Below are 19,495 nucleotides of genomic sequence, written 5' to 3'. Positions count from 1 at the left end.
GCAGATACAGCTATCAATAAAAACCTGATACAGATGCCAACATCCCGTTATATCCAAAACTAGAATACTTTGGCTGGAATTCAATACAGTGCCTTGAAAAAGTATTCAAGCTCCTTGATTTTCCACATTGTCATGTTACAAACAAAAACTTAAAATTCCACTAAAATACATTTATGTGATAGACCAACACAAAGTGGCACATAATTGTGAAGTGAAAGGAAAATTAAACTTTTTTTTTACAATTAAATTTCTGAAAAGTGGCGTGCATTTGTTTATTAAGCCCCCTTTACTTGGTTCCACTAGACTAAAAATATCCCAAGCTTTGAACATCTCACGAAGCACTGTTCATTCCATCATCCGAAAATGGAAAGAATATAGCACAACTGCAAACCTAACAAGACATGGCCGTCCACCTAAACTGACAGGCCGTGCAAGAGGAGTGTTAATCAGAAGCAGCTAAGAGGCCCATGGTAACTCTGGAGGAGCTGCAGAGATCCACAGCTCAGGTGGGAGAATCTGTCCACAGGACAACTATTACACCCCTTTCACACTGGGGCCACATTGGCGCTAAAGCGCTGTTTGTTTTAGCAGCGCTTTATCGCTGTTTTAACCCCAAAGTAGTTAAAACCTCCCGTGTTGCGGCGCTTCCGAATCGCTTTCAGGAGCTTCGGAAGCACTGCCCGTTTATTCCAATAGGCAGGGCGTTTTTAGAGCGTTAAATACAGAGCTGCCAAACTGCCCTAAATATGCTGCTTCCAGGACTTTTCGGAATGCCCCGCAAGCGCACCACCCCAGTGTGAAAAGTCACACTAGAACGAATGGGAGGCAGTTTTCAGGTTCTTAGAGGCAATTTCCAGCGCTAATGCGCCTGAAAACAGCCCCAGTGTGAAAGGGGGTCTTAGTCATGCAAACCTGGCTTTTATGGAAGAGTGGCAAGAAAAAAAAGCCATTGTTGAAAGAAAGCCATGTTTGCAGTTTGCGAGAAGCCATGTGGGGGACACGGAAAACATGTAGAAGGTGCTATGGTCAGAGTTAAAAGATTTAATTTAGCCTAAAAGCAAAATGCTATGTGTGGTGGAAAAACACTGCACATCACCCCGAACACACCATCCCCACTGTGAAACATGGGGATGCTTTTCTTCAGCAGGGACAGGAAAGCTGGTTGGAGATGAGGGGAAGATGGAGCCAAATACAGGGCAATCTTAGAAGAAAACCTGTTATGCCGCATACACACGATCAGACATTCCAACAAAATCCATGGATTATTTCCAACGGGTGTTGGCTCACACTTGTCTTGCATACACACGGTCACACAAATCTTGTCGGCAATTTGGAAAGTCAAGAACGCGGTGACGTACGTGTACTACGAGCCGAGAAAAATGAAGCTCAACATCCAGTGCGGCTCTTCTGCTGGATTCCAAGCATGCGTGGAACTTTGTGCGTCGGAATTGTGTACACACGATCGGAATCGACGACTTTTGCAGTCGGAAAAATTGAGATGCAGATCTCAAATTCTGTGACGGAAATTCCAATTAAAAATGTCCGATGGAGCCTACGCACGGTCGGAATTTCTGACAACAAGCTCCCATCAAATATTTTCCATCAGAAAATTCGACCGTGTGTTTGCAAAAAACTCGAGACTGGGGCAGAGGTTCACCTTCCAGCAAGACGATGACCCTAAACAGCCAGAGCTACAATGGAATGATTTAGATCAAAGAATATTCATGTGTAAGAATGGCCCAAAGTCCAGACCTAAATACAAAATTGAGAATCTGTGGCAAGACTTGAAAATTGCTGTTCAGACACTCTCTATCCAATCTGACAGAGCTTGAGCTATTTTGCCAATTGGCAAAAATGTCACTAGATGCGCAAAGCTGGTAGAGACATACCCAAAAGGACTTGCAGCTGTAATTGCTGTGAAAGGTGGTTCTACAAAGTATTGACTCAGGGGGGCTGAATACAACTGCACGTCACACTTTTCAGATTAAAAAAAAAATAAAATTGAAAAACAAAAAAAATTTCTATCCACTTCACAATTATGTGCCACTTTTGTGTTGGTTTATCACATAAAATCCCAATACATTTACTTTTTTGGTTCGGGTATGACTACTTTAAGGCACTGTAAGCTTGCCTTATGTGCATTCTGTTTTTTGAGGTCACTGCAGGCAAGAAAAACTTCAGAACTTGTTCCAAGACAACTCACTTCAAAATTCTTACCTGATCTGCCTATGCGATGTAGATAGGTCTCCGCCAACTTTGGAAAGTCAAAGTTTATCACCACATTCACAGCTTGAATATCAATACCACGGGTAAACAAATCTTTAAAAAAAATAAGTGGATTTGGTTACATTGGGTATTTTTGGGAAGACCACAATTACAGTAAAACTAGAAAACCATGCTCATTTTAAGCTAGAAATACAAACAGGGTAAAACAGTGTTTCCGTTATCTATAGGAAATTTGTGTTTGGTAGCTTTTGCGCACTTCCTGAAGGTGCAAACTGTGCCTTTTTGGCAACAGTATTTGAGTCCCCAACAAAAAACATGCAGCAAATGTTCAGAATTCAGCATTTATTCTTGCCCATGGTTATTAACTTGAAATACTGAAGTTAAAGCATCAGACTAGCATGATCAGGAATAATGAGCAATGGCAACAACTACACAACTACATGTGGCTTTACAGGTTCTTTAAAATGTTTAGTGCAAGGATTCAAGCATTGGGGTGTTGTGGAGTTCTTTACTGGGGAAGTTTTACTTCAAAGGCTAAAGCTTTTGGGGGAAAAAAAAAAAAAAAAAAAATGCACCCATACATTAAAAAAAATTAAATGTGCTCATTTTTACGTCGGAGCCTGGAAAGCATTGCACCCGCAATCCGTAGGTGCACAGGCTCCTGCAACTGCTGGCCTGTACAGAGGTATGAACCTTCAGTTACAGGGCCTCAGGAAGTGTAAATGGACCACAAATTGCGGTGTGCCATTGAAACAGTGCCTCTGCTGGCAGACAGGGCTTGTTTGTCATTCACCACTTCCTGAGAATGAAAGATGCGGTTGACAAGAGCAGCCACGTCAATTTCAAATTGACAGGGAAACTGCTCCAACAAGCAGGACCCCCCCCCCAACCCCCACTCCCAGAAGTTCCTGTAGGGAAGGGGGAAGGGGTAGGTGGTAGGCTGCAGACTGACCAATGCTTCATAATACACCCTAAATATGGGCATCACGGTACAAAGTGGTCAGAATTATGGAGTTTACCTACGTTTTGGAAAATCAGGTTGTGTGCAAGACGTGAAGGCAGGCCAGCAAGATATAGGCCAGCATGATCTAGCTTTTCCTGCTAACAAAATCTATAAGCCAGATGTTCTTAACACATCAAGACCTCTCCATTACATAAAGGATTATCACAATAGATTTTTTTAAATCTTACCAGTGCAAACAAGGTTTCGGCATAAGCCATTTCTGAAATCGTGGAAAACTCTATTCCTGTGCTCCTAAAAGACAATTACAAAAGTTATATTGCATTTCTCAGAACAAAATATATTGATAAAAACCCCGTACACTACCACAATCTAGCCTCAAAATCACACCAAGTGGAGAAAAAAAAAGAAAATAAAAAATCAGGCACAAAAAAAGGTCAGAGTCATGGCACATGTGTTCCCACAAACATTAACTACCAAAAACGTTTTTTTGGTACACTGCATTTGTCATCCCTAAAACAAATGAGGGGGTTATTTACACTAGTTTACGCTTGTTCAAAATGTACTTAGCGGTCAACAACTTTTTGCAAAATTTGACTTGAATGACGATCAGACACATTGTAAGATCTAAAACATTAGAGACAGATGATTTACAACTAAGGTAATTGGGAGTCAACTATTTTAGCAACCCTTATAACCTTCATTTGTAGAAATCTCAGATTCCTGCATACATTAAGGCTATATTCACTTTAATTAACACAAAAAACAAATAAAAAAAACAAAAAAACAAACAAACAGCATTTTGCTCACAAAATTAAGTGCATTTTTTTTCTCCGGTGTCTGCAGAGCATTGGATTGCAGGTGCAATCTGAAGCTCCTGCATGTTCTTGCAACAGCTCTGTGGGCTTCCCTCTGTCAGGTTCAGAGCTGCGAGAAGAGTGAAGAGATTACTGGGGTGCTTAACAGCACCACCCTCACAGTCCATTGAGAAGTACAAGCCTTCTACTGTGGTGGAAAACAGGTCCTGTAGGTCATTCATTTGTAAATGAGTGGTGTGGCTATGCAGGCAGAGCTGAATTGTGCATGACAGTGGAGTTGTCCCCCTGCTGTTGAAATACAGTAGCGCAGCAGAGATTCCCTCATCCACATCAATTGTGTGGATGGGGAAATCTGGTCAGTTTTTCATTCAGCCCACTGGGATTGGGGGGGGGGGGGGGGGGGGGGGAATAAAAAACAAAAAAAACAAAAAAAAAAACAAAAAAAAAAAAAACACGTATGGCCAGCTTAAAGTGGATGTAAACCCTTATATACCCAGCGAAGTGAACAGCCTCAGATGACACAGCTGAAACAAATCTCCCTACATAAGTATTACATGTATATCTGCAGTCTTCAGCTTTCTAGACTCTTTAGAAAGTGCACATAGCGTTAGAAATTCTTCTTCCTGCTTAGTCAGTCTGAGCATACACAGCTGATTGGAGGAGAGCCACCCCCTTCCACATAGGCAGAGGAACGAAGATACTTGCAGAGCTATGCTGTGAATAGACAAGCTCTCTGCTTATTTGTCTCCAAGTTACCTCCCAGACTTCAGAAGTTATCATGCTGGTAACAGAGGAACAGAGCAGCAGAAAAGACATGGGACTCAGGACTTTGGAGAGAGACAAGTAAACACTACAGATATATATGTCCAGGCCAATTTCATGAATAGGGTTTAGATCCACTTTAAGCTTAGAACCTACCAACAGCATTCAGTTCCAACATTCAATAGCCAGGCATTGTAAACTATGCTGGGACAAACATTGCTTTAAGCAGAATTTTAATTACTGCGGATACAAGTGAGCTTAAAACCACATGCTTGTTTCAAAATGCTCATGAATGCCCACACAGGTGCCAAGTGATAAGTGTGACTGTCCTTAGCTCTGCATTGTTATAGCAGTGCATTTCCATTTGCCAGCATTTAATACATGGCCACAATTTTATTCACTTTTGGCCCTGCTGCACTCTACAATGTGACCTAAAAACCCTTGCAGTACACCATTTAAAAAGTATCTCTACATATTTGATTCCCTATAAGTGGTGGTTAAAAAAAAAAAAAAAAAAAAAGGGGTAGTTCTTGGCAATCCTTCCAAAATGCTAGTTGCCTTCTCTGGTTTTAAACTAATGAAGAAAAAAAAAACACAAAAAACAAAAAACTCACCAAGGTGGATGCAGCATCAGTTCGATGCTGCATCTGTCCCCTGCCGTCTCAAAGACCGAGACCTGAGTGATCAACAGTCTTATCGCTCAGTTTTGTCTGAGCTGGGCTGTGCAGGGGGCGGGAGCAGCTGGTTCAGGCTCTCAGTGGTTCACTGAGATCTCTCCAGAGCCTCAACTGGCTAAGGGATGTCAGCTGACTTTTGCCTGCAGTTGGCTGAATACAAGTCACTTTATTATCCAAGTCAGACCCAGATCACGCATGCAAGAAATGCAAGTCAAAGTCTAGCTGAAGACCGTAGCAAAATTAGGTTTTTACATGCTGCAATGCAGAGCATTGGGGAAACTGGGCCAGTTGAAAAGAAAGTAATTTTGACTGTTTCCCTGTGTTGTAAAATGCTATATAATCTAATTAAAAAAAAAGGTAGTGCGTTTAGGACCACAAAGTAGATGGAAAGGAAACACAAAAGTACATTTTTTAATTTAAAAAAACCCTTGGGAAAAAAAAAGCATGCAGTGTTACAAACCTGTCTCATCTTTGCATGTATATAGAAGCACGAATAGCCCAGCTGAGATATTTTCTTGGCCAACAGCTCTACCCGCTGAGATGAGTTGCAGAAAATTATTGACTGGTTAATCTGAAGCTGTAAACAAACCATCAAAAGTACTGGTTAGCAGTGTCCTTTTCTGCGAAGACAACCTACAGCCCTCAGGGTACATTGAAGCAATTCAAGTTTTTCTCAACACTAAAAAAGCATGAAACATTTGACCATTATAGTCTTGAAAATTTACTACATTATCACACATCGCATTCCTAACATAGCATCAAACGCATTTGTCACAAAAACTTCTGAAAGGTAAGGTTTCTTCTGGGCCTAGTGGAAAAGCTGTAATCCTGAAGTGGTTGAAGAAAAAAAAAATATAGGATTTTTCACTTTATTGCTGTAGAAAGGTCCCACCCCTTGTTGATTTTATGGAGAGTACAAAAACCCTAGTTTATCTCCCCAAAAGGATGCAAAAAATTGATTTCTTCTCATCCTATTAAAAAAGGACAGTCTTTCACCAATGCAGTCCAACTGATGGTGGGCAACACAGCAAAGGGTAACAGGTAAACAAAATAGGACCACTTGCGGCTCAGCGCCGCCTGAAGGATCTTTTGCTCAGAGTAGTGTTCAGATGAGGTCACAACATCCACTTGCTAGAACTTCAACACTAGCTGGCAGCCTTGCAAATCTAGGACACTGTTGCTTAATGCCAATAAGCACTCGCAGGTCTAGAGTGCACCTCGGCAGGAGAGGGTAGAACCTAATCTCTTGACCATAAGCTTAGATGACTGATCTGAGCCACCTCAGATGATAGAAAATGGTGCCCCCTTACAGGAACCATGTGGGATGACAAAGGAAATCCATCTTTCTGAATATAGTGGTTAAAAGACTCAGCCCAAACCACACCCGGAAAGAAGAGGGAAATTTGCTTTTAGTGAACTAGAGCCAGACAGAATGATGTCCTGACTGGTAAAAAGGCAGAAACTACCTTAGGCAAGTCATAGGCCTCAACACCTATGCAAAAACCAGTAAATGTTCGAGCTTCCATTAGAGGATATTTGTACCTAGAGACAAACTTGCCCCATTTGTTAAACCTACACAGGTACTGAACATCTCCAGGTCTAGGGATCAAATTTTGCCAGCTGAGAGGTTAGCATGCAAATTGTAAATGCCTGGAAAGTACATGGCAGAAAAAGGCTGAATTGTAAAGTTCCATTCAAGTCAGGGTGCAATCTACCTCTTGCTGTGGCGAAGACTTCCTCCTCGATGGTTGATGTAGACCCCCGATGTGATATTCTGACAACACTAATCAGTTGGCACTCCAGCAGGGTGGTCCAAAGCTGCAAAGAGCCAAAAACCTGAGGCACCAGAATGATGAAGACAAGACTTCCATGATAACAAAGTACTAACACTGACAAGGTGCCCAGGAGTCCTCAGCCCAACATCGCTGGTATCTGTCATGAAGGGGGGGGGGGGGGGGGGGACCGAACGGAAGGACTTGATTCCAGAGCTGGATACTCAACAAAAGGGGAGACCTGGTACCCCGTGCCAAGCAAAGAATGGATTGGCTTGTCCCATGATGACTTCTGAATTCTGGCCAAGACCTGACTGCAGGAAGGCCAGAATGCAAGGCACAAAGTAATCTTTGGAGATGAATTGCCCGTGTTTACACTAGACATCAAGTAGGATTTCCAGCTAAAACTAGCTTTTTCTGGAAGCAAATTTATTGCGTTCAACAAGGTACAGATTCAAAGATCCCCTCTTAGGGGGTTGAAAGCCATGCTGTTTAACCACTTGCCGACTGCGCTATAGCCAAATGACGTTCTCCCAGAACCAAGCCCCGGCACACTCTGATCGCTTTGTCTTTCGGACAAAGCGGATTATAGATGGGGGTAAAGGGCTAATCACAGCAACCCTTTACCACGTGATCAACAATGTAAACTCACTTGCCAGCATGCTGACAAAATGTCGAACCTAGTAGAACGAGCAACACGCATCACTTCCATTTTCTTTAAACCATCATGAATTGCAGATTAACGAAATTCTATTTTCACAAATTGCTGTTTGGACACAACACCGGAAACTGAAGGAAGCCCAGTGCACAATATGAGCGAAGATTGTTACTCCGCTCCGAAGCTAGCCGAGAAAATGGCCGCCTTAGAGGCAGCGACAACTTTGTCCTAGTTAGCCGCTGTGCTGTGAAAACTGCTAAATCTTCCTGTACCGCAAGGTATTCAGTAGCTGGTGTTGTGTCCAAACACCAATTTGTCCAAATCAGCAATTACTGATGGTTTAAAGCGGAAGGGACGTGGTCCGATTTTCTGCCGAGTTGCCCATTTTGTCAGGACGCTGGTTATCGGCATTTTTCCTCATGCTGTCACATGAGGAGAGACTATAACCGACAAGTGTGAAAGATAATATCCACACTGATAATCAGTGCCGCTTTTTTTGCAAACAGATAATTTTTCTCCTTCACTGATGTGCCCCGCCACATCAGTGAAGGAGAAAAATGATCTGTTTGCAAAAAAAGCGTTTTGCAAACGAGAAAACCTTTTCCTCCAAATTTGTGGTCATTTTTTGTTTAGCAAACAATAAAACACCCAGTGGTGATTAAATACCACCAAAAGAAAGCTCTACTTGTGTGAAAAAAAAAAAAAAAGATAAAAATGTCACGAGTTCAGTGTTGCATGACCAAGCAATTGTCAGTGAGACAGCACTGAAAGCTGAAAACTGGTCTGTGCCGGAAGGGCGTAAAAGTGCCCAGTAGGCAAGTGGTTAGAGCTAGAGACTGAGAAGCAGGTTGGAACAAAGGGCCCCATGACAGTAGATCTGATTTGGCCTCTATTTTTATCAAGAACCAGGAATGTCTTAAGTTTTGCAGGACTCTGTACCCAAGTAGACCTGGCGAGATGTATTGCTAGAGTGCGTTTTCTCTTGGGAGGGTGCACCGGATCTGCACAGGGCCAATCCGCACTGCCCAGACAGAGGGTCAGGGGTCTTGCAGCCTCATGGGACAGTTGGAGAATGAAAAGCTACAAGCTTTCACTAGACACTAATAGAAGCCACAAGACTGCTGATGAGAAAAGGCATTTAGCAGTTTATATTTACTAAAATAACCGCATTTACATGTTCTGTGTACTGTGGGGGACCAGATCTAGCAAATGCAGGGTCCTGGGTTTAGTAACACTTTAAGCTCCCTTTTGATGTAAAGGTGATGAGAGCACAATCTTCTGCAGCCCCTAATGCTGTTTCTTTATCCTCATTCCCTTCTATGCCTGCCTCATTTAGGGTAGGGGTACAGAGATCCAACTCGAGTGAAAATGGAGGAACTGGAGAAGGGAAATGGAGTCTTGTAGCCTGGACAAAAATGGCTGTATTAAGACTTAATAGTTCGAGCAATTGTAACATGCAGAAAATTCGGGAAAAAAAAAAAAAAAACCGGAGCCACCATCAGGTCCTCTTGCAAACGGATAGGAGTGCGGACAAGGACAGAGCTTATCCCAGCAGCATAAAACATCTAGCAGGTATAGGAATGCCTAAAAGTTGCACATCACAGCAAACTCTGTAACGTGGTGTACGACCACCTTTCAGCCTGGGCTCCAACCAGGACCCCCCCCCCCCCCCCCCCAGGGGGCATATTCTTGAAAGCTTTGCCAATAGCAAATCACCTGAAGGTAGTAATACTTTGCTCATGTCCAGTGCAATTAGAATATAAAGCTGTAATTGGTTAAACAACTAATCTTTGTAAAAAGTTACCCTCCATAGGCTCTGGCATCCTTGCTTTATACCAATTTCAAGTATACTTGTCCCTACGCTGTCACACGGACCAAGACCTTTGCTGTGCAACTCACTAGGTCTCTTCAAAAGATTTCCAGCCAAGCTCTGCTCCTGTTATGCAAGTGTGCCACAATCTTTGTTTTATATGAACAGCTGTCCACAAATGGGACATTCTTTCAATACAAAAAGGAAGACTACAATTCACGCAAAGAGAATATCCTAGCTGGAAGAATTTTGAAGAGGCTTTGTCTTGAGCGTGCTGTACAGAAAAAAAATCTGAGTGGAGTGACAGGTAATATCCAAAATGTTGAATGGTCACAAGAACAAGAACCTTCCAATGGGAAAAGTTGAGGTATTTTCCACATTTTAGAGTTATGCCCTCATTTCCAAATGGGGTTTAACTACTTGCCGACCACCAGTTGCGAATTGACGTACTTGTATGCCGCTTCGTGCACTAGCTTCTGAGGGACACGCCCCGAATGACCACAGAGGAAGCCAATGAGTGGGTCACACCGATCGTTCCATAGAGAAGGCAGAACATGATCTGCCTATGTAAACAAGGCAGATCACCATTCTGACAGAAGAGGAGACAGCATGTTCCTGATTGGCAGGAACAGAAGATCTGTGTGCCTCCAGTGAATCCATCCCCCACAGTGTAAGCACCTCCCAGGGACACTTAACCCTTTAATCGCCCCTGGTGTTAACCCCTTCCCTGCCAGTGTCATTACTACAGCAACAGTGCATATTTTTAGCACCAACTACTGTAATACTGGTTACCATTTAATAGTTCTAAATGATTGTCAGTTAAGTGCCGATCTGTCCACCGCAATCCCGCTTAAAATCACTTATTACGGCCTCTACTAGTAAAAAAAAAAAAAAAAAAAAAAAAAAAAAAAAAAAAAAAAAAAAAATTAAAAAAGTCCATAAATCCCCTAGTTTGTAGACGCGATAACTTTTGCACAACCCAATCAATATACTATAATTTACCAAAAATATGTAGCCAGAATACATATTGGCCTAAATTGAAGAAAACTTTATATTTTTTCATTGATCATAGCAGAAAGTAAACATTTCATCTTTAAAATTGGTCTTTTGTTTCTAGCGCAAATAAAAACCGCGGGGGGGCTGGAGGACATCAATTTTATTTGGGTACAGCGTCGCAAGACTGCGTAATTGTCAGTTAAAGTAACGCAGTTCCGTAACGCAAAAAAATGGCCTGGTCATTAAGGGGGTAAAACACAACCTACCTGAGATAAAATAAGTGTGGGCTTAGCTATACTTCATATTACACCCAATACAAACCAGTCTGCAATAAACTAGACAGTCAAGCAAATCACTAAAGAAAAGAGGGAGAAAAACATGACAATTATTAATGTAAAAACACAATTGTGACGCTTACCCTTGAAAAAAGTGTGTTAAGGCAGTGAACCTTTTGCCTTTCTGTAACATAGGCATAGTACTGTGTAACTCCCTTCAACGTAAGCTCTTCCATCAGGTTGATCTCATATGGTTTTTGCAAGTGGGAGGACTAGATGCACATTAGTAGAAAAGAAGAAAAATCACAACTTAAGAGGTAAACTTACAACACATGCATGCTAGTACCTATGCGGCATATCAGAACAGTCTCCATTGAAGCGATAGAAATTTTAAGCATTTTCAGCAGCCACATCAGAACAATTATTTTTCCGCACAAGTAAAAATCTGCATTTTGCTGGAAATTACTGTGCCCCATAAAAGCGACTGGGCAGCTCTAGAGCCACCTGAACTACTTACCCAAAAGTTGGCTGCATTAGCCATGAGCTTGTTTTGACTTAAAGCAGAGTTCCGCCAAAATTATTTATTATTTTTAAAGTCAGCAGCTACAAATACTACAGCTGCTGACTTAATATTAGGACACTTACCTGTCCAGGGCTCCCACGATGTCCTCACCCGAAGCAGATCTGTCCCTCGGCTGCCGTATCTTTGGTAAGGGAATCAGGAAGTGAAGCCTTGCAGCTTCACTGCCTGGTTCCCTACGGCGCAAGCAGGAGTCCCACTGCGCGTCCTCAGTGGTCCCTGCTGTCTTCTGGGACCTGTATGTCTCCCAGAAAAGGGGGGGGGGGGGGGGGGGGTGTATCTGCTCCCCCCTGAAAGGTGGCAAATGTGACACCGGAGGGAGGGAGGAACAGGAAAAGCAGAAGTTCCATCTTTGGGTGGAACTCCGCTTTAAGACTTAACACACCCATAGGTTTTAACCTTACCTTTGTCGACAAAGTGTTAATCTTTGTCTATGTTCCAGTTTAAGCTGGTGCCATGATCACTGCCCGGGGCTTCCTATTTCAGGGTGGCTCCTCTTGCAACATCTTATGGAGCCACCCCCACATGCAAGGGCTAATGTTGTGCCTAGGATAGCAAAGCACTTTTTCCTTCCTTCTCTCAAAGTTAAGACTGGTTGGAGAATGCACTGTTCACTGTTAGTTTCGAGTCTTCACAGGAAAGTTAAGGCAAGCAAAGAGCAGGACCCAGCAACACAAAGTCGTAGTATTGTCAGGAAGCTAATAGTTAGGCAATTTGGACAGAGTATAATCCCAATCGGTAGGTACGATGCCCGGCAAGGGCGGTGATGTGACACGGTGTACATCTTACAGCATGTATGTGTTCCTTGATTACCTAATGGGGAGCTAATACTGCTGTGCAAAATGTAAGCACATTGTTTCCCTGGAAGCCCAGGTTCTGAATCTAGGGAAGCAACTGTCGGCACTGAGAAGACCCTCCTTATTAAAGGAGAGTCGGGAACATACCCGGCAGTCAAGTAATTGCCAGACCATTGTTCCTAATTTTTACTGACAGTCTACTGACTGGAATGATACCAGCGGATTGGAGAAAAGTCAATGTAGCTCCAATTTAAAAAAGGGCCCAAAATACACCCTTGGGAATTACAGACCAGTTAGCCTAACATCAATAGTATGCAAGCTCTTGGGAGGGGATAAGGGACTATATACAAGATTTTAGTAATGAAAATTAGTAGTAATCAGCATGGATTCATGAAGAATCGTTCTTGCCAAACCAATCTATTAACCTTCTATAAAGGAGGCGAGTTGCCATCTAGATAGAGGGCCCGCATTTGACAGTTTACTGTACAAAATAAGGTCCGTTGGCATGGATCATAGGGTGAGTACATGGATTGAAAACTGGCTACAAGGGTGAGTTCAGAGGGTGGTGATAAATGGGGAATACTTGGAATGGTCCGGGGTGGGGTTCCACAGGGTTCTGTGCTGGGACCAATCCAATTTGTTCCTCAACAACCTGGAGGATGGGGTAAAGCGTTCAATCTCAGTATTTGTGGATGATACCAAGCTAAGCAGGGCAATAACTTCTCAGCCGGATGTGGAAACCTTGCAAGAAGATCCGAACAAATTAATGGGGTGGGCAACTACAAGGCAAAATGAGGTTTAATGTAGAAAAATATAAAATAATGCATTTGGGTGGCAAAAATATGAATGCAATCTATACACTAGGGGGAGAACCTCTGGGGGAGTCTAGGACGGAAAAGACAAGGTGGTCCTAGTAGATGATAGGCTCAGCAATAGCATGCAATCCCAAGCTGCTGCTAACAAAGCAAACAGAATATTGGCATGCATTAAAAAAGGGATTAACTCCAGGGATTAAGCGATAATTCTCCCACTCTACAAGACTCTGGTCCGGCTGCACCTGAAGTATGCCGTCCAGTTCTGGGCACCAGTCCTCAGGAAGGATGTACTGGAAATAGAGCGAGTACAAAGAAGGGCAACAAAGCTAATAAAGGGTCTGGAGGATATTAGTTATAAGGAAAGGTTGCAAGCACTGAACTTACTCTCTGGAGAAGAGATGCTTGAGAGGGGATGTGATTTCAATTTACAAATACCATACTGGTGACCCCACAATAGGCATAAAACTTTTTTGCGGAATGGAGTTTAATAAAGACACGTGGCCACTCAATAAGAAAAGAGGTTTATACTTAAACTATGTAGAGGGTTCTTTACTGTAAGAGTGGCAAGGATGTGGCATTCCCTTCCACAGGCGGCAGTCTCAGCGGGGGGAATCGATAGTTTCGAAAAATTATTAGATAAGCACCTGAACGACCACAACATACAGGGTTATACAAGGACAGACATAAATCAAACACATAGGTTGTACTTGATGGACTTGTCTTTTTTCAACCTCACCTACTATGCAACTATGTAAACTGCAAGTTCTGGGGTAGTATTTTTAAACAGTTTACTGGGGAATATTTTATTGATAAACTAAATATTGCAGAGGGTTTAACACCAATTAAAGCAGCTCCAACAGTAGCATAGAAGAGATGTCATATCTGCGCATTCTTTGGCATTGCCGAATTTAAAAAAAGTGAGCTGCGCACACGCAAGAGGGGACAGGCTAGGTGGTTTTAATGCACAAGCGATAAAAAGCAGGTCTCCTCTGCATTAAAAATCCTGCCTTTTTTTAACTAAAGTTACTTTAAGAGTATCAACTGGTAGCCCAATAGCTTGCAAGAGAAAGATGATAGATGCTGTAAAAAGCACAAGAACCCGAACATCTCTGGGAGAATAGGCTCCTGTAGGGAAGGAGGGACTCATTTCTTGATGGCAGAAGCCCAAGGGAAAAATTCAAGGAACTAGAACTGGCTTCTAGTGGAGCCAAGGTAGACCTACAGCAGCCAGGTGCAACAGAGAAGACAGCCCTGTTCTTAGAGTACGTTTAATGGCAGTAACCCCCCTCCCCCCGAGCAGAAGGAAGGCTCTGCATTGGCTAGAGCACCTAGACCTTAGAAACAAGGTCACAATGGTGGTGGCCAAACACCCTATCTGTAGCACAGGATTCTGTTTGTAGCCAGCAGCATCGGGTCACCTCCATCAAGAAAGCCAATAAATTGGGCTGACAGACTGCATAGTACCTGGGAATGGAGCTACTCACCCCACCGGGGCACAAGCCTGGATCACTGGGTAACTAATCGAACCAGCCAGAACTATGACTAGAATGTCAGACTGGAGGTAGACTCCAATGGCCCTAACCACATTTAGGCAAAAGACTCTTGCAAATAAGGGACATGGAAACAAGAATGTAAAACTATATCCATTCAAGGAAAAACAAAAAAACAGAAAAAAACAAAGGAAAAAAAAAAAAGACAGAACACAAGGGAGAAAGCCAATGGACTTAGAACTTCGAAAAGGCTTAGCTCAATGTACTACCACACCCCTAGAGAAAAGCCAGGACACAGGCGACAAAGTTGTGGGAATCAATGCCAAGTAACTTTGTATGTTAAATTGGTCATCCTGGCCAACTGAACCGGTGTCCAGAAAACAAAGGCAATGAAGCACTGGGAGAGGTAAGTGGATAGGCTGACCCAGCAGAATCTCTACAAAACGATCTGGCATAGGGTTGTGTGTAAATGACATCTGCAAAGCAGCCCACTCAGGCCCAGCATCCTTATGTAGGAAGGATGGAAGCAGTCCACAGAGAAGTGAAAGACATGAAGATAAGTTTCTTAGGAAAGAAAACAAAATACAAAAGTGTCCGGAGTGAGACCCAGTACTCCCAAGGGGAGAGGAGAGCAAGATTGATTGGAAGACTTCACTCTAGCACTCTGCACCAGAAACCTGAATGATGGACAGCTCACTTTCTAAGTACTAAGGAAGCCAAGCTTAGAGGAGGAAGACACCCAAATATCCCAACAAGAGATACCCCGCCAAAGTGTAAAGAACCAAAGCCAGTGGCTTGGTGAAGACTCTCAGTGCCAATGCCAGTCCAAAGAGAGCTAGGAATTTGAAGGCCAATCTCCCATTGCAGAGGGAATACTGATGTACAAAGATGGACATGGAGAAAAGACTCCTTTATGTAGAGGCTAGAATCTCCTAGATGCAAGGAAGGATCCACAAAGCGCACCAATGTCAAGCAAAACTTGTTCACTTAGACGCGTGCAAGAAGCTCAGATCCCAATCTGGGCATCTGATGACCTTCAAAGGCACAAAAACAGAAGCCCCTGTACTTTATGGACAACGTCACTAAGGGAATCAACACACCCCCCCCCCCCAACCGCAGAAGCTAGTCAGCAGCCAAAGACGTCGCCCCACCCTGAGAACAGGTGGGGGTTTGCCAAGTGGAGGCAGGTCCCATGATGAAAGACTTGAGAGCCCATCCTAGAGGAAGGAGCCCTATACCTCCAAATTAGAGGAAGACGGTAGTCCTATAACTGCAGGTCTGTGATAGTTAGTCCCAGGAAAAAAAAAAAAAACCCACACCCTCAATAGCAAGTACCTTCTGAGGTCCAAACCATGTACAGAGAGGTTTGCAAACTAGGACTGTCAAGTCCAGACAAGTGGGAGATAACCGAAACAAGGCCAAGCCCTCTGATTGCTGGCAGAGAATCTGCCACGCTTTTCACCTGCCTGTCCACTGGGTCCCGAAATGGGAGACCCTGTAGATCGTATGCTGATAGCCTAGTTCAGTTGGGAAAAAAAACAAACTCTCCCCAGAATGGTTGCGTACAGAACAAATGTGTAGGCAGAGAAACTGGCTCATCAGCATGCGACTAGCCATGGGGAATGAGGCTCTCTGAACCCCACAACAGTAAACCAATTGATTGCCAACCCCATCAGGGCAACACCTTAGGAAGGAGGGGACCTAGTGTTGCCACCTCATCCCTTTAAAACTGATTACACAGGTTCTGTGGCTGATCAAGGTGGTAATTAAATTCAGTTAGTGCCTTATCTGCGTTAAATTGTCCTCAGAACCTGTGTAATTAATGTATGTTTAAAGGGATGAGGTGGTAACCCTAAGGGGACCACTGTGCGCCATCTGGAGTACAGAAAAGTGACTGAATCCCTGCAGAGCTGCACACTGTCTGGAGTCCACAGCAATTAACCTGTGTAAGTTAACAGACTAGAGAAAAAAAATATATGTACACTTTGACTCATGCTTAGTGTTTGGCTGAAGCCATTTATTATCAACTGTGTTTATTCTTTAAATCATAAATCACAACAGAAACTAGCCAAATGACCCTGATCAAAAAAAAAGTTTACATACCCCAGTTCTTAATACTGTGTATTGCCCCCTTTAAACATCAGTTACAGCTTGTCGTCTTTTGTGGCATTTGTGGATGAGGCTCTTTATCTTCTCAGAATGTAAAGCTGCCCATTCCTCTTGACAAAAAGGTGAGGATGGTTACCTTTAATAGCCATTCAAGCCCCTTCATGTCAACTTGTGTGCATGTTATCAGGCCAAAATCACCAGGGTTGTTTTTGTGTTATCATTCATATATAGTAAACTTATGAACACAAATACATAGTACTGTGCAGACCCGCTTCTGCTGGCATTGTATACTTAATGCTGGGTGAGGAGCAGCTTTCAGTGTTCCAGCAACAACCCAATGCAGTATTCCAAGCCTGTACGAGTGTAAGAGGCAGAACTTACTGGAGGAGGAGTGGGGGGTAGTTTGTTAGGGAGGTGAACCCAAGGAGGGAAAAACAGCACATGGAGCAAGCAAACAAATTCCACCTCCAACAGCATACAGCCAAAAGCAGTACAAACACAACTCCCCCCCCCCCCCCATTGTTCTCCGAGTACAAAATCACACACAGAATAAGGTTTGCAGTTCTTCTAGAGCAAACAACCCCCAGTGAATGCGAAAGATCAAGGGCAAGGTCTAATAGACCATAACAAAAATCCAGCGACTAGAAACATATGGGAAAAAAAAAAATGCATTTCAACTCCTAAGCTATGCAATAACCAAATCATGTGTTGCAAAGGAGGGGGTTTGGCCACAGGGCAGCCTTTTCTCAGGTCCCTCTCTGTCGAGTGCCCCCATAGCAAGCAGCTTGCTATGGGGGGGGGGAGGTGACATCTGAGCCCTCTGTTCTGCAACAGCCGCGGGAGCCAATGGTGCTGCTGTGTCTCAGCCAATAAGAAGGAGAGTCCGAGGGCCGAGGAACTCGGAGAGGGAGAGATCAGGTAAGTATTAGGGGGGCTGCTACACACAGAAGGCTTTTTATCTTAATGCATAAATAAAAAAAAAAAAAAAAAACAAAAAAAAACAAACACCTTCTGCCTTTGCAACCACAAGATGAGTGCTGACAGAGCAATATACAATCAGGAAAATTCTCTAATGCACTTATTAGGAGGCTATTCAAACAGTTATTACCTCACACTACCCCCACACTCATGTTCACATGTGATTCAATCATTTGATCATTAAACTAGATAAAACAAAGGCAGGCCATACACTATACAATTTTCTTTAGATTTACCTTCAAATATGTAGTGCGAGGGCCTGCCTGATTGTATACACATTGAAAGTGTTTAGGTTTAACCTCATTATATGGTTTTGGTAAATCTAAAAAGATTGAATGAATAAGGAAATTGTACAATGTATGGCCAGCCTAACACTAGTACAGCAAAAGTAAAACCAAAGCAGCTTACCATAAATTTCTGTACACTGAGAGGAAAAGTGGCTGAATAAAGAAGAATCTGTCTGTTTTTAGGTAGCGTAGAAATAATATCCTCCATTATCTGTACAAAATCTTGAGAAAGCAGTTTATCAGCCTGAAGACAGAGATGGCGTTAATTTGTAACCGTAAAACAAATTTATAAATCCAAAAAACTTGAACTTTTTGGAGACATTTTGTTTTTCGTTCAGAATTATTTTCTTGCAAAGCTACACATATTAAAAGGCCCCTTCTATACAAGGCCATCTAGGTGCAGTGTCCAGCTCTGCAGGAGGTCTTCACCCTTAAATGCACAAAGCCCTTAGCCCTGGTTCACACTGGAGTGTTTTGACATGTCAAATCTGTGGCGCTGCACCGATTTCAAAAAGTCGTCTCTGTACTACTTTTGGCAATTTCGGGCTGCGATTTAAATTGACATCTGTGCAGAAACTTGCACAGGATGCCTCTGAAATCAGGACTGACATGCGGGAGTGAAATTGTGCAAGTTCAACTGAACTCACACAGCTTCATTCCCGCAGCTCAGTGTGAACCTGGGCTAAAACGGATAGCACACAGTACAGCGTTCAGCCACAGCGTGCCATAGACTTGACGGGCTGCCTGCAGCAGGGCTGGAGGCTGTACCTTTCCCTTTGGTTGCATTAAAGCGCTGGAAAGGATGTACTGCTCCTAGGCTGTACCATATGCAAGGGGCCTAAAACAGTGACAATTTTCACTGTCACAAGAACATTGCTGCAAAATCGAATTCAGTAGCTTTACCATGAAGCAAGTGGGGATATTGCTTGGCAAAGTGCAGAGCCAAGGAGGATTTGTAAAATTACATTTACAGTGAATTTTATGTACATTACAGACTTGGTTTATGAAAACACCCCAAATCATTAATTTTATGAAGCCTATAAAAAAATACTGGTGAACTTGCAAGTTCCCACAATTGTGTACATCGTTCAAACTATAAACACAATGTGCAAAAATCTTGCCAAGTACTTGCATAAACCTTTTCTATAGTTTACCTTAGTACTATATAGACCCCAAAATACTCTTAAACATTTGCAGAGATAACTAATGCATGCAGTGTTAGGTCAGAATTTTAATACTGTATTCCCATGCTCCCTATACCCTCCTGCCAAGAAATCCTTCCACAGGTTACACTAGGCTGTGCCCATTCTACCAAGAGCTGATCAACACAGCCTTTAAAATACTTTCAGCTAGGCTCTGCTACAATTCCATAAATGTGAGCTGTAATCTCCATTTCTATGGGAAGGCTGTACAACATTTGTGCTGGCATACAGCCTTTCCGTAAGAATGAAGACTAGAGGGTAGTACAGTACAGTCAAGCTGGG

At 42.9% G+C, this 19,495-nt stretch overlaps 1 protein-coding gene across 1 annotated transcript in view; it reads right to left on the bottom strand.

The window, feature by feature from the left end:
- The window catches only part of DDX6 (DEAD-box helicase 6), a 77,798-nt gene that overhangs the window by 4,559 nt on the left and 53,744 nt on the right, over nucleotides 1–19,495 (bottom strand). Inside the window, exons 8-12 of the mRNA XM_073602491.1 lie at nucleotides 18,133–18,255; nucleotides 11,099–11,227; nucleotides 5,905–6,021; nucleotides 3,418–3,481; nucleotides 2,218–2,319 (exon numbers count right to left, since the gene is read on the bottom strand). Of these exons, the coding sequence (XP_073458592.1) occupies nucleotides 2,218–2,319; nucleotides 3,418–3,481; nucleotides 5,905–6,021; nucleotides 11,099–11,227; nucleotides 18,133–18,255 (535 nt within the window). The remainder of the gene's footprint in view (nucleotides 1–2,217; nucleotides 2,320–3,417; nucleotides 3,482–5,904; nucleotides 6,022–11,098; nucleotides 11,228–18,132; nucleotides 18,256–19,495) is intronic.

This window comes from Aquarana catesbeiana, linkage group LG10, assembly GCF_042186555.1.
Source record: "Aquarana catesbeiana isolate 2022-GZ linkage group LG10, ASM4218655v1, whole genome shotgun sequence".
In the NCBI taxonomy this organism is placed as follows: Eukaryota; Metazoa; Chordata; class Amphibia; order Anura; family Ranidae; genus Aquarana; species Aquarana catesbeiana.
The sequence above is the reverse complement of the archived record's forward strand: the minus strand, read 5'-3'. Positions and strand labels throughout refer to the sequence as shown.